Genomic DNA, 23120 nt, shown 5'->3' on the forward strand with positions numbered 1-23120 from the left:
TTGCCTATAATTTTCTCTAGCTCACACCACAGCCCCTCCATCTGTAAATACCATTTTTGCAATGGCCGCCCTCGCTTGTTTTTTATGTCTGGCCTTCGGAATTGCATAAGCAGATTGCAGACCTGTAGTCTCCACCAATGCTTTACATGCACACTTCAAAATGTGCACTGGAACACCTCCAGCACTAAATAAGCATATTTTATGGCTGCATGTGGGAAAGTAAGGAAATATATACAGCTTGTAAAAGAAAAGTTCAAAATGTATTGATTGATTGATTGTGTATTGATATGAATATTTTGTAGCAGTTTTTCATCCTGTAGCTGCTTTTATAAATCATTAGTGGGAGCACATGCTTGTGGTCGGCTCTTCTCTATTAACTGAGTGCACTTTAGAAATGTTTCCAGAGTGGTTGGAGACTGCTTTGTGTAATGAAGTGTTCCAGCTAATGAAGGCTTTTCACAGTGTGGGATGATTATTATTGTCTAGATCAGAAAATGAGGAATGGCGAAAGGACAGAAACTAAAACGTACCAATTTGCAGGTGACAGATTGTGGTATTTTTAGCAGCATTCTGCTTTCAGCTGGCACAGTGGCTGCAGTCCCAGCTACTGCAGTACCCATCATGTAGATTTCACGCCCTTTATACTGGGCATGGCAGACACACATATTTTTCCAATCTGGGCACTCTCTCTCTCCATGGAGCACGCTGAGGTAATGGCTTTATGACACCCTCTCTTTCCATTGAGCAGAATGGCATCATGGCAAAACTGCCAATGGGTTTGGCCGGCTTACAGGGAGATGTGTCAATGAACTCCTGTCAGGAAGCTGCTAGGTAAAACATAACTAATAAAACTGAGCTGGTCTGACTAGCTGCTTGGAATTATGTTGCGTACTTTGAACTCGAAACCTGCAGACATATGTGATTGATCGCCAGTGGCTACTTGCAAAGGTTCCAGCCATACCTAGTCTGCACCGGGGAGGCCTGCTCTGGCGGGTTCACCATCCGAGCTTGTCTCATTTCAAGCTTTGCTAGCCGTGGTATATCCAGAAAAGAGACTAACAATTCAGCAGGAGGAAAACTTTTATAACTGGGGATTCATAACATTATTGTTTTATACAAAATACCTTGTATCAGTGTATTCGTTTCTCCGTAACTAAATCTTTAAAACAGACGTTGCAAACATTTGCACTTATGTCTGAAGCTGAGAGAAATGTTTCTTAAACAATTATTTCTGCAAACAAAAACGTCCTACTGTACCTACATTTTTTTACCACGATCAAACGGAGCTGTAGCAAACATATGTTCACACAGAAATTTCTCCTAATTTACTTTGTCACCAGCATGTCTTGTGTTTTTGGTTCACAGCTAATATATTGTAGCTGGTTTTCACGATAGTTAAGAGTTGGTGTGCATGGTGTTGTTTTTTGTGCATGATGGTTGACGCACTGACAGACTTCGAAGTTTGAGCACCTTTGTTGTTTTTACCGACACTTCACACATTAAACACATTTTTATCCTTCAACGTCCCCACGCTTCTTTTAGGATGCCCACTCCGTATAAGTGGGCATGGCCTCCCACACTTTTCCAAGCACAGTGGGGTTGCTCGTTTAAACCGTGGGCCTCATTTATGAAAAGTGACGCATTGCCACGAGAAAACAGCGATGCGTCACTTTTCATTGGGCCCCCCTTGCGACACCAATGATGCGTCATATTTACAGTATGACGCATCATGTCGCAAGGAGTTACAGATACGTCAGTATTTCTGACGTATCTGTAGGCGCAAAAATGACGCATTGCTGGAGTGTGTCACAAAAGTGACGCAACTCCAGCAAGAGGTCATTAAACATGGGCAAGTCCCATGTTAAATGTGCCTGCATCAGTCTTACGCCAGCCATGAGGCAGGCGTAAGATATTGACGCATTTGCGTCCTAGAAGTGGCGCAGTGAAATCTTATAGATTTCACTGCGTCACTTCTACGACCCTTTCTTGTGTTGGAACGCCCCCCCCCCCCTGCATACATTATACCTGGTGTTGATATAATGTGGTGCAGGGGTTTACAAAGTGACGCATCTACCTAGATGCGTCACTTTGTAAATATGGTGCAACAAGGCACATTTTTTACGCTGTTGGTGCTACAAAAAGTGCAAAAGTGACGCAAGGGCTCATAAATCAGCCCCCCGTGTGTCTTGGAGTGAAGCTCTAAATATTACATCAGGGAGCTAACAGCTGTGTGAAGGTGGCAAAAAAAGAGGTATGGGGAAGCGTTTTATTACCCTTCTTCTATCAGACAGCTTTTTATCCTTCTTTTATCCCCGCACTTCCACCTCTATCTGTCTCGGTATAAGTGAGCGAGGCCTGCAACACTTTTCTAAGCACGGCAGGGTTGCTCCTTTACACTGTATTCCTTGGAGTGGAGCTCCAAATGTGATATCAAGGAGCTATCAGCTGTGTGATGGTGGCGAAGAAAGGAGGCATGGTGCAGCTATTCATTCAGCCGGCTTATGGCCATCTTTGGGGACCAAGGTGAGTGCAAAGCTTAACTCCCATCCCAAGTATAATCCCTGCTCCCCTCCGCTACCCCTTTCTCCATATATCACCACCATTCTTTCAAACCCATCTATTTTTGCCCACCTGTATAGCCTCCATCCCTCTGCAGCCATTGTCGGGTCTGTCTGTTTTCCTACACCCGTCTTAGTCTTTTATTACCTGGCACCTTCCTTACTTCCCATTGTCCTTACTTTTCCAGCCTCCTTTTCTGATCCATACATCAAGCTAAACTCACCTCAAATGCCTTATTTTGCATCCCTTTCCTACCTCTATTAAGTCCTTTCCATCCAGCTTCCTTTACACTCCCAGAAGCTTTCCCCTCATTTACCCTCTTCCATTTCCAGAGACTTTATTTCTGCTTGTTTCCCTCTCATCTCCGTGCTCATGGAATCCTCTCTTTCGGAGAACTGGAGACATACATAGATGTACTTGTGAATTGCTTATCAGTGCTTATTGTTAAACCTCGAGACCTGGTATGGGGAAGTATCTGGGTATGTGGTAAAATCAGTGCATCCACTCCTGGCAGCACCGGAGGCTCAGACATACAACCAGGGGGACAAATCATTGTATCCACTCCTGCTTCTTACTTTAATGTTCGATATTATTGCTAAAGCAGCTTTAATGCTTGCACTAACCCATTAGAATAGGTATAAAACTGCTCCTTGTCAACTACCTCCCCGGTGACTACTCCCACAGCTTCCCTAAGAGGTACACACATAACCAGCTTTTTGTTAATAAGAAAGTTGAAAACTAATGCATTTACTAATGCTTGTTCTAATTGTAATAAACTACCTGCTAGCTACACACATATCAATTGCTAAATTGCCGAATTAATACTTGATCTCACAGTGCAACTCTTTTCAGAAATGCATAATTTACAGATAGCCCCTACACTGATACGTTTGCAGATCTGGAAAGGCAATGTTATTTTGAACTGAACTGCCATCTCATCATCAAGACCAACAGACAGCTCTCATAATACACGTTAATCATCATCTGGACTTTATCTGGACTGCTAATACCTAATACGATGGCATCCACCAACCTTCCATGAATCAGCAAGTTTGCCTGCCATGTAGCAGACATTTGTATCTTAGTACTTGGATAACCATAGAGGTGGAAGTGAGACAACTCCATAGTCCCCTACAGTATAGGTGAGAGAAACCAATATTAGATTCGGGTTGGTGGATATACACCCCTATATTGTTAGAAGGGAGAACCAGTTTTGGACCCTTACTTAAGCGCCAACGAGTGCAAGAATGCTGGCGATATTTTCCCCCCAATATCTGAATGTTTCAATAAAGACCTCAGTATGGCACATCGACATTGCCAATAGACTCTTTTTTTGCAAATTGTTATGGCTCCTACCCTTGGCTAACCAGGTTAAACCACAAAAATGAATGTAGGTTCTTGTATGGGATTTTGCCTCAGGTGTTTACAGCGAATGTACACTCATGAGAATCTAAATTCATATCTTTAAACTAAATTTAGCTGAAGACGCCCCTCTTTCTTATGCCATTGTTAACAGCTTTAATGTGCTCCCCTATAGAGATCTGTGAATAAAACAGAGGCTTAAAACCTGCTGCATTTACTGAACCTGCCATAATTTTGAAGTGGGTAGAAATGATTAAGAATGAATTCGGAAGTAATAGTGGCCGCCATTAAACTCGGCATGCTAATTTATTCCAGATTGTAAATGTTACTCTAGATCGGACTATCTGTCACTATGGTCATTGCAAGACGTTCAATATCACTGCAATGTGGTGAATTAACGTGAAGTTCTAGGCAGCTCTAATGTTTGAACAAAAGTCTAAATGGCCAGGAATAATCTTTGTGACAGATGGAAGAGTGTCTTAAAGGATAGCCAATCGGCCAAAGATTACTGACAATTTGATTTCTCAACATGATACACTTAAATTAATAGTAGTGCTCTATGAGGAAGTCAAACAATATTAACACATTTCTTTCTATATAGTTTCACAGTGGTACACAGTGATTTGGAGGACTTACCAATGTAGGGCAACCAACGTACTTGAATACAACAGCCAGGAGAGATTTGATTGCGGGTATTCCGTTCTGAAATAATGAATGAACAAAAGAGAAATATAGATGCATCTTCATTCTGTTCTATAGAGAAAAATTATGCGAATATGTCCCCACTCTCCACCATCTTCCAACCCCCGTCTTATTTATTGAATTTCATGAAGCTAGCCCCCTATATCTGAAGCACACGATTATCACTGAGATTGATCAATTATGTCATCTTCCAATAGATATACTTTCATCTACAAAAATTACATGAAGTTGCTTTCCATAGAGCTTCATTCCCTCAATGCTTAGAAAGCTACACTGTCATAAAATCAGAGTCATTCCAAGATGTCACATTGCAGAATGTCAGAGAACATGTATCAAAAAGAACCTAAGGGGTCTTGGTATGTAAATTCATTCTCTTCATGGTGGGGGTACTTTATGCTACAAAGAAATCCAAAATATTTCATGAATCTATCCACTCGCCCCTTCTGCCTGTTGTAATCTTTTATAATAAATCTTTCAGCCCCGTCTTATGGTTCACCACAATATATATCCATTAGTATCCCATTTTTCCTCCCAATTTTAAACACCATGTGCTTTTAAAAGCAAATGCATTTATGCAAGCCCCATGGATCATAATTACTACTGATAGATGCCTAATGAATTAGAACTGACTACTTCTATGCGATCACTGCGTTTCATAAGAAATATACTTTATTAAACTATTGCAGCAACTACATTGAAGGGGTCGCAAACTGTTACCTACCAAGAACAAGCATTTGCAATGCAATAGGTATTGCATTCACATACGTTTGAGCTATTAGCATTGTAAATGACAATGTCTTTTATTTATGTTTTGGGTTTTAAAACATAAATAGAAGGCGTTGTCATTTACAATACTAATAGCTTGAACTCTCACAAATGCGAGACCTTTAGCATTGCAATAAAGGGCATCCTCTCGACCGCTTGTTAGATTATAAATTTCAGAGGAAGAGACCGGCCTGCGAGCTCTTCAAAGTAGTGATAAATATAGCAGTAAAGAAGATGTGTAAGTGTTGTATAGTACACAGACACAAAGTGTGAAGTGAGAGTTACATATGATCTGAGCTAAAACATGAACAAAGCACTCCAACACCTTTCGCTCTGTAATTACACTGTCATGGCTCAGGAGGAAGAGAGGGAGGGGGTTATTTCCTGCCCTCTCCGTGATTTGAGTGTGCAGTGTGGCATTGCGTAATGTCATTGCTATCTTTGGCCTAGTAAAGAACACACCAGCTGTAGTAGGGCCCTGCTTCACCTCCTGGTGCAAGGCGGGCTGTGCTTTAAGGCAGGCATTGAGGGAAGGAGGGATGGTCTTGGTGTCAGATCGCACAACGTTTCAGCCGCTCTTCAGATGCTCGCAGCACAGGCTGGCAGGGTGATCGTGTCCTCTCTGAGCGCAGGTGTCCAGCTCTGAGTGTGTCCAGCCCCGAGTGTGTCCAGCTCCATCTGCGCTCCCTGCATCCAGGGACAGTCAATGAAGTCCGCGCTCCTCCTCGTCGCGCCCGGCCACTATCTTTCTGCGCTGGGGAGGAGGTGGTGGGGGACTCCAGTGCTGTTTCAGAGGGGCTCTCCCAGCAAGCAACCCCACCCCCGTAAACACTGCACATCAACTCCACCCCACACCAAGAAAGGGTTTCGCGGTCAGTGACACTGCAAGTATGTGTCCAAAGGGATGCTGTCCCTATTCAAGCTAAAGCCTAATAATTCTGTAAGACACACTATTGTCAGAGGCCCCTCGCCACAGTCTGCAGGAGGGCGCCATCATACAAATACAGAGGATCATGTCTCTGCCCGCACTGTGGGATAATACGGCGGCTCGGGCCATGTCTGCTAGGGTCCATTGGACTTGCAGAAGTGACTAGGAGGAAGACTGGACCACAGAGGTATTCTAAGTAAGCAGCGGTGGTGAGAGTGGGGACCACGGATATTTTTAAGGGACCCGCAGATTTCGTGACTGAGTGTCCCTCGGAAGCTCTCTGCACATACACCTTGACCCCATCACACAGACTGCCGGGGTCGGCGGTGTAGTGATTGGGGTGGGGGCGCAAGGCCCTCATTCTGCAGACATACAATCAGACCCGGACACAGTGGCTGGGGATGGGTAATGGGCCCTGAGCACGTGCACTCAGTCCCTTTTATTGGCCAGGGTCATCTGACCAATGACGCCTGGTGGTGGGTAGGTGTTAAGTGTGCTGACATCATGCTGAGACACTAGACCGTGTCTTACGATAGTACATCTCTCCCAACCTTAGTTAAGAAAATTAAACTAACTAAAGTCCAACATGTGGGAAAGAATATAGTTCACACAAAACCCATAACTCAATCACGACGACTCCCACGTAGTCTTCTCCACTGCTGGTCACGTCAAATACTGGCAATGGTGTCTCTTCTTGACTTGACAGACTTGCAGCTTGTGGGTGGACTGTACAGTCTCTCTCACTCTGTTTCACTTCCTGCGAACGTGTAGAAGTGTCCTTAGCCGGTCCCACGTGTGTTGCTTTCCGCTGGACCCTGGACCGTCCTGGTCAAAGTGCTTGATTCAAGCTGGTGTCTATTCCTGACGGGATCATCAGCTGCAGGTTATCCCTCTCATGGATACCCCTCTCTCGTGGGTGTCCCCTCTCACTGGACGACCCAGAGGCCCTTTTGTGCCAGGCTCCCACTGGACCGGAGGACATGCCGCCTTGCTGCTCCAACGTGTTGAAGGATGTCGCTACGGGTCCTCTCTCCGTGTCCGAAGTTCCACCTGAAAGGGTGTTGTTGGCACTGGTTCCGTCGTGTGCGACCTTCGGTCTTCCAGGATCTTCAGCGCGAGCGTCAACAGTCCGTCTCTCGTTGGGGATCCGCTGCCACCGGTGTCCCTGAGGCCTCTGCCCCTGGATTTCCGCGGCCCTTGTGTCCGTTCCATCCCAGAGGTGGGTGTTGCCAACACACCGGCCTGCTTGCTTCCGTCATTCCTGGATGATTGTCGGGATCGCACGTGGATGCTTTCTTCCAGTGATGTTACGTGTGTCCCGGTCGTGTGTGTGGACTGTTGTGCACCTCTCACGTTCTCCTCGGTGTTTCCCCTTCTTGTCTGTCGTAGTGTCTTGGTCCACACTCCTCTTTGCTCTACTCCATTCTCTTGTCTTCCTGTCGTCGTGCTGCTCGGACCTCTTCTCCTTTCCTTCTCTTTGGTGGTGGTAGACGTGCCACTCAGACCTCTTCTCCTTTCTTCTCTTCTGTGGTGGTAAACGTGCCACTCAGACATTTTCTCCTTTTCCTTTTGTGGCGTCGGGCCACTTCTTCTCTATCCTCCTTTTCGCAACGCGGTCTGGTCCTCTTGCTGTCTTCATCTCCCTAACCAGACTTCTCCAGGCAGCGTGAACTCCGCCTGCTGCCCTCTGGTCTTGTCCTGGTTCACGGACACTGTCTTCTTCTAGTCTGTGACTGGACCGGTCCTTGCGATCTTCTCTTAAACTTGGAATGTTGCACTGTGGTTGTTGAAGTTCGCTAGTCGCTGATCGTGGACTGTGTCTTGGTGTTCGAACTTCTTGGACCTCTTGCCGGTCCACTCTGCCGATGCTGGCAGGCTATCTTCTGTCCTCTTGCGGGATACTTGCTGTGTTAGGGTTTGTTGACCCTTGCTTCGGTCACCTCCTTTTGCGACCCGCGGTGGGTCGGCTTTTGGTGCGGCCATCTGGCTGGCCGGCTTCTTGGGTGCCTCACGTGTGTGACCATCCGGGTTCTTCGTGCGACAGTCTGAGGGGTCGGCTTCGTGGGGCGACCATCGGGGTGGTCTTCTGCGTGAGTCCTCACGCTTTGCTGTCTTCGGTGTGGTCGCTCTTCGTTCCGTTCCGGTGCTTTTAGCGTTGGCGCGCTTTTGTCCACTTTGTTCCTGTGATTCGTTAGGTGCGGAGGGTGTCGTCACCACTCCGAGCTTCTTCGTGTTCAGGTTGCTCCCGTTACCTCACGGGGTGTGCCTGCATTTTTTCTGGGACTCTGGAGCAGTGTCGGCGGTTGTCGCGTTTCCTCCTGGTGTCGCACTTGCCTGGTGGGGAGTCTTGGGACCTCTGTGTCTTCCTGTGGTGGTGCTCCTTTCTCCTCCTGCGGTGCAAAGACAACCTGTGGCCATCAGGTACCGCTCTGCCTTCGTTGGTAGGTCTCCGTGTGGCTTAGTGCGTCCAGTGGTCTGTGTTACTGCTCCCTCATCCTCCTTGAGCGTGGAGTTCCTTCACTCCTTGCGTTTTCCTCTTCGCAGTGCTGCGTCCTTGGTCGGGCTTCCTTGTTACTGCGTGGCGTTTCTGCGCTTCTGGCGCGTCTTCCTAAAGTTTTGCTTCCTATGGGATGGTGGCAGTTTCACTGCTTCTGGGTTGCTGTGCGCATCCCTTGCTCTACGCAATGTGCTGTCCTTCAGCCTTTGTGTGAGGGTATCCTCTGGTCGCACGTACATGGTGTCCCTGTGTGTTTCTCCCATATTACTGCCATTGCACAGTATAGTCCTTTTGCTGGGTGCAATTTCACCCTCTGGCCACTGGGTGGCAGTGTCTCTTAGACAACTCCGGCACTGTACTGCCTCAGGCCCGCTCCTGGGCTCCTCATGGCCTCGCCTCTGTCACTCAGTGAGCCGGCATTTCCCTGGATGGCGCTCTGCGGCAGGACTTCCTCTCTTTTGCGGTGAGTTGCCTATTCACCTTGGGGGCACACATGTGGAGAGTTCTGCTTGGTTCTCGGGATGCCCGGCAGCTCTTCACACACTGCGCGGGCGGGGGAGGGTCGGCGCTGCCGGGGGCTGTTTGCAGCTATGCGGGGGTGAGCTCTCACTGTGGAGCCGTCACTCTTTCCACCACCATTCTCCCGATGGCGTTTCTCACCTCAGTCGTCTGCAGCCGCAAGCAGTAAGGCACCATGGGAGGTTTCCGCTTCACCCCCGTGATTCTCTTGTTGTTGGATCGTTCCCGCCCCTATTCACGGGCTGCGCAGGGGAGTGTTGGTGTGTGCTTAGACGTTTGGGGCACTTGTGTTAGTCGAGGGTGGGCTCCGCTTAGTCCCTCGGTGCCCGGCAGCTCTTCACACGCTGCAGGCGCTTCCCCTGGAGACCATTCACCCCTCCGCCTCCACTCACACACGTGGCGGGGCAGGGGACGCCTCAGGCAGGCCGCGGGTGGGCTCCGCTGGTCCTGCTTCACTTTATGTTCATTTTAGGCCGCATCACGCGCGGCCAAGCGTCCTGACTATGCGGCTGGGCTCCGCTTCTCTTACAGTACTGGGGTTGGGGTGGCTGCAGGCACGCGCGCCCCCCCAGATCTCCTCTCAGCGCTTGGGCTCACCTGCGGCCCAACGAGCCTCGTCTTCAGCTGTGGCCGTGGCGGGTGGGTTCCGCCCGGCCAGCACTCCACTCCAATGGGGGCCACGCTGCTGCGGCCGACTCGGGTGGGCTCCGGTCGGTCACTTCTTTCCGGGCACAATTGCGGCCGGTGCAGGTGGGCTCTGGCCGGTTCGCTTCTTCTGCTTGGCGTGAGAGGTGTGGGGTAGGCTCCCGGTCTCCTCTTCACGGGCATCCAGGCCCAGGGCAAGGCACATGCCCCGCGGGCCTCACGGCAGGCCTGGCGCCTATCCTGCGGGGAAGGGGGGGCAACATCGCCCTGAGCTCTCTCCTATTCCCCCACGATTTTTCTCATGTAGCTGTGGCACGCAGGGCACAGCTCCGCCTCGTCGCCATTGTAGTGATTGGGGTGGGGGCGCTAGGCCATCATTCTGCAGACATACAATCAGACACGGACACAGTGGCTGGGGATGGGTAATGGGCCCTGAGCATGTGCACTCAGTCCCTTTTATTGGCCAGGGTCATCTGACCAATGACCCCTGGTGGGTGGGTGTTAAGTGTGCTGACATCATGCTGAGACACTAGACCGTGTCTTACGATAGTACAGGCGGCAAGGGGAGGCAATGATGAATAGCCCGAGACAGCACACCTGCCCTGTGTGTGGTCACTGATGCTGCTGGAGCGACCCTGGTGACGGAAAGCTGAGCTCCGCGGTCATGCGAGAGTTAGAAGGCACTGTTCTGTTGTATCGAACTGGACGCAACACTAACTTATCTTAAAACAACGTGGGAAGAAGTTCATTTGAGTTTTACAAAGTCTGAGGTGGTATTAAATGAAAATAAAGCTCATGAGAAGCGAATTCAGGCATGCTTGATGCTTTACTTTGATTTTTGTGTATTAATATCCATGAAGCTATGTTTTCCCAAGTAAAACTCCATCCTATATGAATTGAGCAAAGCACGCTCGTCTCCGGAGCGATCGAAGAGGAAATGACAGGGAGCGGGACACGCAGGTCTTGGTCGAGACAAGAAAACCTAATCTACGTCTTGCAATATGTCGAAGACGAAACAAAAGCAGCATTTCTAAGGCGCTTCTTCGTGAGTCCCTCCTCGGGACTGCAGAGTGCGCGTGTTGTGTCTGTGAGTAGCACCTTACTTGTCCCTCGGCCCGTCATGCTGTGTGATCGTCCGTCAGATTAGGGCGCTCATCTACAGCAAGTCTGGAAATCATTTATTTAGCCACAGCCGGTGGTAGGTGTAACTGCAGGGCGGTGACGTAGGGAGGGGGAGGGGCAGGGTGGGGGGTTGGTATGTATGGATTACGGACTTTAACAGGTAAGTAAACATATAAATAAATAAAACGAATTTCGTTGTGTGCACTGCATCACCAAATGCGATGCAGTGCGCGCAACAAAATTTGTTTTATTTATTTATATGTTTACTTACCTTTTAAAGTCCGTAAGCCATACATTACAACCCCCTCCCTACGTCACTGCCCTGCAGTTACACCTACCATTGGCCATAGCTGCATTTATTTACATATTGTTTTACTTGGTGCGCGAGGCCGGACTAGAAACCAAAACTAGAGTCATAGAACCCAGGTGGTTGGATGACAGCGGAGGAGCCAGGACAGCTTAATGCTGCCTTGAACCCAATAGCCGCAGTCCCACAAGTACTCTGTTGATTTGTGCCTTGGAAGCCACAGTAAAGGGTGATAGAAGGGTTCAATAAATGCAAGTTGCCATTTTTTACGAGTGACATTTCAACAACTATGAGGGACAATGTCTTGAATGACGACAGCAACATATAAATATCAGAAATGACACCCATTTTGAGCTATGAGAAACTCTAAGATCTCAAAAGTACTGCAAAGCACCAGAAATGGAAGGGCACTGTGGGATTCGACTGTACCAAACAGGATGTGAGAAGCCGTACTGCCTGCGAATGAGCCTCACTGCCTACAAAAACTGGATAGGTCTCCCATGGGTGGACTTAAGCAGAACCACGTGCCTCATCCTCCCTCTACATGAACTGATCAAACTGTGCTGAGAAGCCCAAGAACGAACCCGCACAAACAGTGTATCCTCCAGTGGCGACTCCTCCGCTAAGGCAGAGGAGTGTCGCCCCACTGCCAGGAAACAGCAAAAGAAAGGAAAAAATAAAATGCTAATAACAGAATGTTATTATAATTTTATTTAAACCTCCTGCTGTGGCAGTGAGTGTGGGGGTGGGGCGGAGCTGCAAGGGAGGATAGGTAGAACACTCCTTTGCGCAATGACTGTTTGGTCAGCCCTCCCGAGCTGCCGAAAACAGCCATGCTCACTTTCCCCTTTCCCCTTTCTCCATGCAGGCTGCATTACAGCCTGCATGGAGAACATGCCCACCCCTACAGCCCATGGCTGAGCGCCGTGTCATGGTGCTCAGGCCAATCGCAATGCTGCATTGAAGCGTTGGTATTGGCTAAGGGGTGGGAGCCTGGCTACATGCTTCCTGTTCTGACCTGGAGTCGGACACGGGTGAGCAGGAGAGAAGACACAGGACCCGGAGGCAAGGTAAGTGTTGTTATTTTTTATTTTTTTCAATGCACCCCGTGCTCTCCCCCCCACACACGCTCCCGCCCCACCCACTGGCGAGCCGTGCCGGCTGCTATTGGTATACTGCCCTCCCATACCATGTGACCCTCAAAGACACCTTCGTACACAAATGTCACCTCATAATTAGCTTAAGGCCTTCATAATAATAAGTGACAACCAGACCTGGCTCAACTGCTGTAACATATTCTTCTCAATCTGCACCTTAACTCTCCTCCCAGTAATATGCACCTGTGTCTGACCACGGCTGGACTGGCCTCGGTGGATCATAGCCTTTATTAACTGCAGCAGTTCACAGGTATGTCCTCCTGAACTGACCACATACCAGTAGGGTCACACCTGGTTGCTTTTTATTGGCATGAAGAGTATTTTATTGTCTATGCAAACATGCATTTTCCCCTTATTTGTACATACCTTAATCTGTAAAAACAAGAAGAAGAATACCCTTGTAGACAGAAAGGTGATTTATAAAAATGAATACATTTTATAAAGATATTTTTTATATCATTGTATATCATCTTTGACCCTTTTCAAATCTTCCAGGTGAACAAATGGCAGGTATTTCTTTGGAAAAGGTGGCAATCCTATTTACTAGTAGTGGTTTACTATGCTGCTTAGGCGTCCACCGTACGGTAGGCAGGGGCACTATCGGAGACTGTCTCTCACTGTCTTGGAGCTCAGGACACTTCTAAGTCTCTGCAAATCATGCATAAGTCCGGTCCACAGCGTACTGGCCTCAGTCTTGCTGCTGGTGAGCAGCTTCAGGCAGAGGGTCTCTGGGCTGAGGCAGAGGGGTCAGACTGCTGGTCGAGCAGAGTCCAGTCACTGTGCGCTCGGTGACCTTGGCAGACCCAGACAGGTGTGCCTCGGCTCCCTTGCACCCTCATAAGTAGGCATATGATGTTTTATTGGTCAGGTGGGGGGGCTCAGAATCGCCCTCCCTCAAACACAAAGAGAGCGGGGCATATGTCATTTTCTTCCATCCATAAGGTTCAGGTCTCCTACCAGAAGACGACGATTGTCAGTGCCTCTGCATGGAAGGTTGGGTGTTGCACAGTATTTTGGAATTTCACATACTCATTGTCGTATTGTTGTGCCTATGATACTGACTCATAAAACATTCAGAGGCAGGCAGCTTATCGTGCACTAAGCACTAAAAAACACATTTGTACATTAACACTTGGCTGGCACAGTCTCACTGACACTTTTGCCATAAGCATTATTTTGTGTAATTAAAAACCACACTCTGTCTTCAGACACATGGCTAGTGCTGGCTACAGACACATGTGGTACACTTTGAATGAAGGTAATGTTTTGTTTGACTTTCTAATTGCACTGACCCCAACCACCGATCCTGTCATCATGCGAGGTAGGCTCCCAATACATTGTGCAGATCATGCATGTCCTGCACCGCCCAGACAGGTCGACTGTGTTGACAGTCTGAGTAAGACTGTTAGTAGATAGTGTTATATTCCATATAGGTTCCCCAATATAGGTTTGGGTAACATCCTAACCTTTCACCTATATTCTTCCCTACATTACACACATAATGGTTCTTAGGGACTGACCTTTACCTAGATATGGCACTGCACACAGAACGCAGGATATTCCCTGATAAAAGCCTCATACATTATGCCTGAGGATTCTTGGAAACTCAGCAGGACTACCATCTCCTGTATAATAACTATGTATAAAGTGAATTCCCAATGTCATCCTAAGTCCAACAAGTGGCACAGCAAGGTAGAACGCCGATGGAGACATTTGGGTATATAAACATCACTTCTTGCTGAGACATAGAGAGGAGATCAGGACCTCCCTGCTGACACACTGACGCGAGACGCTGAGGTTCCTGCATGCAGATACTCCAGCTCGCAGTGGTCTAACATGCCTTACGGGGTGTCCAACTCGAAACCATGACGGGGTCCCACAGTCTCTCACTTCAGCTAATGGGGTTGACTTTATCCTAGAGGGATTCTTGGTTTAACACCTACACACATGCTAGGTACACTAAGGTACATCTAGTTAGGATTGCATCATAGGGGTACCCATTTTATTGTCCTGTATTTTATATATGTGTGTGTGTGCATATATGTAATAATTATTGTCATGTTCTTTGTTGACCCCTTTTGTTTGTAACTGTTTTGTTTGGTATTCCTATTTGTTGCCAGTACCGCAATTGTTACCTTCTTTTCCCTCCAATTGTGAAGCTCTCTGATATCCTTCGGGATCATGTTCGCGCTATATAAAACTTTATTAATTTTTTTTTACTAGTGAGCGAGAGGAGATGAGGTGGGGGTATTGGTATTGGTAGTGGTGGTTTTGGTGGTGGTGCTGGTATTGGTAATGGTGGTGGTGGCATTTGTGGTGCTGGTATTTGTTAGTATTGATAGTGGTAGTGGTAGTATTGGTGGTGGTGGCATTCGTGGTATTGGTGGTGGTGGTATTAGTGGTGGTGGGGGTGGCATTGGTGGTGGCGGTATTGGTGGTGGTAGTGGTGGTGGTGGTGGTATTGGTGGTAGCATTGGTAATGGTGGTAGTATTGGTGGTAGTGGTAATGTCGGTGATGGTGTTGTTAGTGGGGGATTGGTGTTTGTGGTGTATTGTTGGTGGTATTGGTGGTGGTGGTATTGCAATTGATGGTGGTGGTATTGGTGGTGGTGGTATTGGTGGTGGTATTAATGGTGGTATTGTAGTTATTGGTGGTGGTGGTATTGGTGGCGTTGGTATTGGTGGTGGTACTGGTATTGCTGGTGGGATTGGTGGTGGTGGGATTGGATAGGTGGTGGTGGTGATGGTATTTTGTGATGGTATTGATGGTGGTATTGGTGGTGGTAGTATTGGTGGTGGTTATGGTACTGGTGGTGGTGTTATTGTTGGTGGTAGTGTTGGTGGTGGTGGTGGTATTGGTGGTGGTTGTATTGGTGGTGATACTTATGGTGGTGGGATTGGTGGTAGTGTTGTTGGTGGTATTGGTGGTGGTAGGGGTGGTGGCATTGATAGTGGTGGTGGTATTGGGGATGATTTTGTTGGTGGTGGCGGTATTGGTGGTGGTGGTATTAGTGGTGGTGTTATCAGAGGAATTGGTGGTGGTGGTATTGGTGGTGGTGTTATCAGAGGAATTGGTGGTGGTGGTGGTGAATATTGATAGTGGCATTGGTAGAGGTGTATTGGTGATATTGGTAGTTGTGGTATCGGTGGTGGTATTGGTGGTGGTTGTATTGGTGGTGGTAGTGTTGGTGGTACCGGGGTGGTATTGGTGATGGTGATATTGGTGGTGGTATTGGTTAAATTGTTGGTAGTATTGGTGGTGGTGGTATTCGTGGTGGTATTGGTGGTGGTAGTGGTATTGTTGGTGGTATTGGTGGTGGTGGTATTGGAATTGGTGGTGGTGATATTGTTGGTGGTATTGGTGGTGGTAGTATTGGTGGTATTAGTGGTGGTGGTATTGGTGGTGGTTGTGGTATTAGTGGTGGTGTTGGTATTGGTGGTATTGGTGGTGGTGCTACTGGTGGTGATATTGGTATTGCCAGTGGGATTGGTGGTGGCGGTATTAGATTGGTGTGGTGGTATTGGTGGTGGTGGTATGTTATTAGTGGTGGTAGCATTGTGATGGTACTGGTGGTAGTGGTATTGGTGGAGGTGGTGGTATTGGTGGTGGTTGTATTGCTGGTGGTTCTTGTGGTGGTGGTATTGGTGGTGGTGGTAATATTGGTGGTGGTGGTATTCATGGTGGTGGTATTGGTGGTTGTATTGGTGGTGGTGGTATTGGTGGTGGTGTTGGTACTGGTGGTGGTGGTATTGGTGGTTTGGTGGATAGGTGGTGGTGGTATTGATGGTGGTACTGGTGAAGGTATTGCTGGTGGTGGTGGTGGTATTAATATTGGTGATGGTGGTATTGTATTTGTGGTGGTGGTATTGATTGGGGTGGTATTGGTGGTTGTATTGGTGGTGGTGGTATTGGTGGTGGTGTTGGTATTGGTGGTGGTGGTATTGGTGGTGTGGTAGATAGGTGGTGGTGGAATTGATGGTGTTGGTGGTGGTGATATTGGTGGAGGTGGTATTGCTGGTGGTATTGGTGGCGGTGGTGGTACTGGTGATGGTATTGGTTGTATTGTTAGTGTTATTGGTGTTAGTGGTATTGGTGGTGGTTACATTAGTAGTGGTGGTGGTATTGGCGGTTTAGGTGGTGGTGGTATTGGTCATGGTGATGGTAGTATTGGTGGCGGTGGTATTGGTGGAGGATTTGGTGGTGGTGGTGGTATTAGTGGTGGTATTAGTATTGGTGGTGGTGTTTTAGTACTGGTGGTGGTGGTGATATTAGTGGTGGTATTAGTTGTGGTATTCATGGTGGTATTGGAGATGGTATTGGTGGTGGTGGTATCATTAGTGGTGGTTTTGGTATTGGTGGTGGTGGCACTGGTGATGTTTTGGTATAGGTGGTGGTATTGGTGGTGGTATAGGTGGTGGTGGTATTGGTGGTGGTGATATTGGTGGTGGTATCGGTGGTGGTGGTATTTGTGCTATTGGTGGTTGTAGTATTGGTGGTGGCAGTGGTGGTTGTGGTAGTATTGGTAGTGATATTGGTGGCAGTGATATTGGTGGTGGTGGTATTGCTTGTATTGGTGGTGGTATTAGTGGTGGTATTGGTGGTGGAATTAGTGGTGGTAGGTATTGATGGTGGTGGTATTGGTGGTGGTGCTATTGTTGTTGGTGTTGGTACTGTTGGTATTCATGAAGGTATTAGGGTGGTGGTTGTGGTATTAGTGGTGGTGGTGGTATTGGTGGTGGTGGTATTGGTGGTGGTGGTATTGGTGGTGGTGCTATTGATAGTGGTGGTATTAGTGGTGGTATTGGTGGTGGTTTTGGTATTGGTGGTGGCATTGGTGGTAGTGATGGTATTGGTGGTGGTATTGGCGGTATTGGTATTGGTGGTGGGGGTCTTGGTTGTGGTGGTGTTGGTATTGGTGGTTGTGGTGATATTGTTGGTGGTATTGATGGTGGTATTGGTGGGGGTGGCATTGGCGGTGGTAGTGGTATTGGCGGTGGTCACATTGGTGGTGGTGTTGGTATTGGTGGTGGTGGTGTTATGGAGGTATTGGTGGTGGTGGTATTGGTGGTGGCATTGGTGATGGAAGTGGTGGTGGTGGTAGTATTGGTTGTTGTGGTGTTATTGTTGGCAGTGATATTTGTGGTGGTATTGGTGGAGGTATTAGTGGTGGTGTTGGTGGTGGTAGTGGTGGTATTGGTGGTGGTATTGGTGATGGTGGTTGTGGTATTGGTGGCGGTAGTATTAGTGGTGGCATTGGTGGTAGTGGTATTGGTATTCCCAGAGGTATTGGTATTGGTGGTGGTGGTTTTGGATGGGTGGTGGTGGTATGGGTGGTGGTGGTATTGGTGGTGGTGGTATAGAGGGTATTGGTGGTGGTATTGGTGGGGGTATTGGTAGTGGTATTCATGGTGGTGTTGGTATTCGTGGTGGTGGTGTTCGTGTATTGGTGGTGGTGGTATTGGGGTGGTAGTGGTATTGTTTGTGGTCGCATTAGTGGCGGTGATGGTATTGGTGGTGGTGGTATTGGTGGTGGTGTTATAGGAAGTGGTATTGGTTGTAGTATAGGTGGTGGTCGTATTGATGATGGTGTTATTGGTACTGGTAGTGGTATTGGTGATAGTATTGGTTGTGGTGGTATTGGTGGTGGCATTCATGGTTGTGGTAGTATTGATAGTGGAATTGGTGTCAGGGATATTGGTGGTGGTAATGGTATTGGTGGTAGTGGTATTGGTGGTGGTATTGGTATTGGCAAAGGGGTTGGTGGTATTGGATTGGTGGTGGTGGTATGGGTGGTGGTGGTGAAGGTGGTATTGGTGGTGGTGGTATTAGTGGTGGTATTGGTGGTGGTATTGGTGGTGGTGGTATTGGTGGTGGTGGTATTAGTGGTGGTATTAGTGGTGGTGGTATTGGTAGTGGTATTGGTGGAGGTGGTATTGGTGGTGGTATTGGTATTGGTGGTGGCATTGGTGGTAGTGATGGTATTGGTGGTGTTGGTATTGGTGGTGGTGGTATTGGTTGTCTTGGCATTGGTGGTGGTAGTGATATTGGTGGTGGTATTGGTGGTGGTAATATTGTTGGTGGTATTGTTGGTGGCCACATTGGTGGGGGTGTTGTTATTGGTGGTGGTATAGGTGGTAGTGGTATTGGTGGTGGTGATATTGGTGGTGGTGGTATTGGTGGTGGTAGTGGTGGTATTGGTGGTGGTAGTATTGGTGGTCGTGGTGGTATTGGTCGCAGTGATATTTGTGGTGGTATTGGTGGTGGTATTATTGGTGGTATTGGTGGTGGTAGTGGTGGTATTTGTGGTGGCATTGTTGGTGGTGGTATTGGTGGTGGGATTATCGGTGGTGGTATTGGTGGCCACAGACTCTGGGCTCTACCCCCTGCCCCAGCAATCAGGTTAAGAACTTGGGGATGTGGCTGGACTCCAAGCTCTCCTTTGGGAATCACACTAGAATTGTGGCCGTGAAGTGTTTTGGAGTCTTGAAAGGGCTACGGAAGACTCTAGATGTGCTTCCTGTGGCACTCAGGAAAACCCTAGTCCATGTGTTAGTAACTTCCCATCTGTACTACGGAAATGCTTTATACGTAGGAGCAAGTAGCAAGTGTCTGCAGAGACTACAATGCATTCAGAACATGGCGGCCTGCCTTGTTCTGATGCTTCCCAGAAGAGCTTCCTCCAGGAATGCCCTATCTGTACTTCATTGGCTTCCACTGAGGGTGACAATACTTTTTAAAGCCTCGTATATCTGTCACCACATCCTGCAGGGGAAAGGGACTACCTACCTTCACAATCTACTGTCCCCCTACTTTCCAACCCGGCACCAGAGATCTTCAGGGACTGGACGGGTCAAGATTCGGGTAATAAAAAGAGCGAGAATGGGTGGACGATCTTTCTGCTACCTAGTCACTAAACACTGGAATTACCTCCCTCTCTCTCTCTCTCTCTCTGTAAGGAACCATCTGAGTCACTCTTTCAGAAAAAAATAAAAACATGGCTCCCCCACCTATAGGTTTCCTCTAAGCTGTCTGATATTATTGCTCCTTTTACGAATTTGGGCCGCAGCGTGGGGACACACTAGCGAGTGTAGCCATGGGCTTTATAAGCTTGCTTAATATTATCATTATTGGTGGTGGTTGTGGTATTGGTGGTGGTAGTATTAGTGGTGATATTGGTGTGGTGGTAATGATATTGGTGGTAGTGGCATTGGTGGCATTGGTATTCGCAAAGGTATTGGTATTGAAGGTGGTGGTAATGGATTGGTGGTGGTGGTAGGGGTGGTGGTGGTATTGGTGGTGGTGGTGGTAAAGGGAGTATTGGTGGTGGTGGTGGTGGTATTGGTGGGAGTATTGGTGGTGGTGGTGATGTTGGTATTGGTGGTATTGTTTGTGGTGGTATTGTTGGTGGTATTGGTGGTGGTGGTGGTATTGATGGTGGTATTGTTGGTGGTATTGGTGGTGGTGGTATTAGTGTTGGTAGTGGTATTGGTGGTAGTGGTATTGGTTGGGGTTGCATTAGTGGTGGTGGTGGTATTGGTGGTGGTGTTATAGGAGGCAGTATTGGTGGTGGTATAGGTGTTGGTATTGGCGATGGTTGTATTGGTACTGGTGGTGGCAGTCATGGTTGTGGTATTATTGGTAGTGGCATTGGTGGCAGTGATATTCGTGGTGGTGGTGGTATTGGTGATGGTTGTAATGGTATTGGTGGTGGTGGTATTGGTATTGGCAGAGGTATTGCTATTGGTGGGATTTGATTGGTGGTGGTGGTATGGGTGGTGGTGAAGATGGTATTGGTGGAGGTATTGTTGGTGGTGGTGGTATTGGTTGTTGTGGTATTGGTCGTTGTGGAATTGGTGTTGGTGGTGTTTGTATTGGTGGTGGTGGTATTAGTGGTGGTATTGGTGGTGGTGGTAATTCTATTGGTGGTAGTGGAATTGGTGGTGGTGGTAATGGATTGGTGGTGGTGGTGATATTGGTGGTGGTGGTAAAGGGAGTATTGGTTGTGGTATTGGTGGTGGTGGTGGTATTGGTGGGAGTATTGGTGGTGGTGGTGATGTAGGTATTGGTGGTGGTGGTATTGGTTGTGGTGGTATTGGTGATGGTATTGGTGGTAGTGGTATTGATATTGGTGGTAGTGGCATTGGTGGTGGTGGTATTGGTGGTGGTAATGGATTGGTGGTGGTGGTATGGATGGGGGTGGTATTGGTGGTGGTGGTAAAGGGAGTATTAGTGGTGGTATTGGTGGTGGTGGTGGTATTGGTGGGAGTATTGGTGGTGGTGGTGATGTTGGTATTGGTGGTGGTGGTATTGTTTGTAGTGGTATTGGTGGTGGTATTGATGGTGGTGGTGGTATTGATGGTGGTATTGTTGGTGGTATTGGTGATGGTAGTGGTGGTGGTGGTGGTAGTGGTATTGGTTGTGGTGCATTAGTGGTGGTGGTGGTATTGGTGGTAGTGTTATAGGAGGTGGTATTGGCAGTGTTATAGCTGTTGTTGGTATTGGTGATGGTTATATTGGTTCTGGTGGTGGCAGTCATGGTTGTGGTAGTATTGGTAGTGGTATTGGTGGCGATGATATTCGTGGTGGTGGTGGTATTGGTGGTGGTGGTAATGGTATTGGTGGTAGTGGTATTGGTGGTATTGGTATTGGCAGAGGTATTGGTGGTGGTGGGATTGAATTGGTGGTGGTGGTATGGGTGGTGGTGAAGATGGTATTGGTGGTGGTAATATAGGTGGTGGTATTGGTTGTTGTGGTATTGGTGTTGGTGGTGTTTGTATTGGTGGTGGTGGTATTGTTTGTGGTGGTATTGTTGGTGGTAGTAAATGTTGGTGGTATTGATAGTGGTGCTATTGGTGGTGGTAGTCGTATTGGTGGTAGTTTTATTGGTGGTTGTCGCACTAGTAGTGGTGGTGGTATTGGTGGTGGTGGTCGTATAGGTGCGTGTATTGGTGGTGGTCGTATAGGTGGTGGTGATATTGGTGGGGTGGTATTTGTGGTGGTATTGATGGTTGTGGAATTTGTGGTATTGGTGGTGGTGGTATTGGTGGCGGTGGTATGGTGGTGGTGGCGGTATTGGTGGTATTGGTGGCGTTATTGGTGGTGGTGGTATTTGTGGTGGTGGTGGTATTGGTGGTGGTGATATTGGTGGTGGTATTGGTGGTGGTATTAGTGGTAGTGGTGGTATTGGTGGTGGTGATGGTGGTGGTACTGTTGGTATTTGTGCATGTATTAGAGGTGGTGGTATTAGTATTGGTGGTGGTGGTGATATTGGTGGTGGTGGTATTAGTGGTGGTATTAGTGGTGGTGGTACTGGTGGTGGTATAGGTGGTATTGGTGGTGTTGGTATTGGTGTTTATGGTATTGGTTGTGGTGGTATTGTTGGTGGTGTTGGTATTGGTGGTGGTAGTGTTGGTGGTAGTTTTGGTGTTGGTATTGGTGGTGGTAGTGGTGTTGGTGATACTGGTATTGGTGGTGGTAGTATAAGTAGGGGTGGTATTGGTGGTTGTATTGGTGGTTGTGGTATTGGTGGATGTACTGGTGGTGGTAGTGATGCTATTGGTGGCAGTGATATTTGTGGTGATTTTGGTGGTATTGGTGGTGGTGGTATTGGTGGTGGTATTGGGGGTGGTAATGGTGGTGGTGATGGTATTGGTGGTGGGGGTATTGGTGATGGTATTGTTTATGATGGTGGTTTTGGCAGTGGTGGTAATGGTATTGGGGTAGTGGTATTTGTAGTGGTGGTATTGGTATTGGTAGAGGTATTGGTGGTGGTGGTATTGAATTGGTGTTGGTGGTATGAGTGGTGGTGGTATTGCTGGTGGTGGTGATATTTGTTTTAGTATTGGTGGTGGTATTAATTGTGTTGGTATTGCTGGTGGTTTTGGTGGTGGTGGTGGTATTGGATGTAGTGGTGGTGGTGGTGGTGTTGGTGGTGCTGGTATTGGTGGTGATATTATTGGTGGTGATATTGATCGTGGTGTTGGTGGTGTTGTTGGTGGTGGTATTGGTAGTGGTATTGAGGGTGGTGGAGGTGGTGGTATTGATGGTGGCATTGGTGGTGGTATTGGTTGCGGTATTGGTGGTGGTATTGGTGGTGGTGGTGGTAGTGGTATTGAGTGCTGGTGGTAGAGTGGTGGTGGTTTTGGTGGTGTAGGTGGTACTAGTGGTGGGGTGATAATGGTGGTGGTGGTGGTATTGGTGCTGATATTGGTAGTGGTGGTATTGGTGGTGGTGGTGTTATTGGTGGTGGAATTAGTGGTGGTGTTGGTATTGGTGGTGATATTGGTGGTGTTGGTATTGGTGGTGGTAATGTTGGTGTTAGTTTTGGTGTTGATATTGGTGGTGGTAGTGGCATTGGTGATACTGGTATTGGTGGTGGTCGCATTGGTGTTGGTGTTGGTACTGGTGGTGGTGGTGGTATAAGTAGGGGTGGTATTGGTGGTTGCATTGGTGGTTGTGGTATTGGTGGATGTATTGGTGGTGGTAGTGATCGTATTGGTGGCAGTGATATTTGTGGTGATTTTGGTGGTATTGGTGGTGATTTTGGTGGTATTGGG

General features: G+C 47.9%; 1 protein-coding gene across 1 annotated transcript in view; it reads right to left on the reverse strand.

Annotated features, from left to right (window-relative positions):
• The window catches only part of LOC144769215 (uncharacterized), a 222402-nt gene that overhangs the window by 88855 nt on the left and 110427 nt on the right, over positions 1-23120 (reverse strand). Inside the window, exon 7 of the mRNA XM_078653256.1 lies at positions 4558-4623. Coding sequence (XP_078509382.1) covers positions 4558-4623 — 66 coding nt within the window. The remainder of the gene's footprint in view (positions 1-4557; positions 4624-23120) is intronic.

This window comes from Lissotriton helveticus, chromosome 7 (assembly GCF_964261635.1).
Source record: "Lissotriton helveticus chromosome 7, aLisHel1.1, whole genome shotgun sequence".
Taxonomy (NCBI): domain Eukaryota; kingdom Metazoa; phylum Chordata; class Amphibia; order Caudata; family Salamandridae; genus Lissotriton; species Lissotriton helveticus.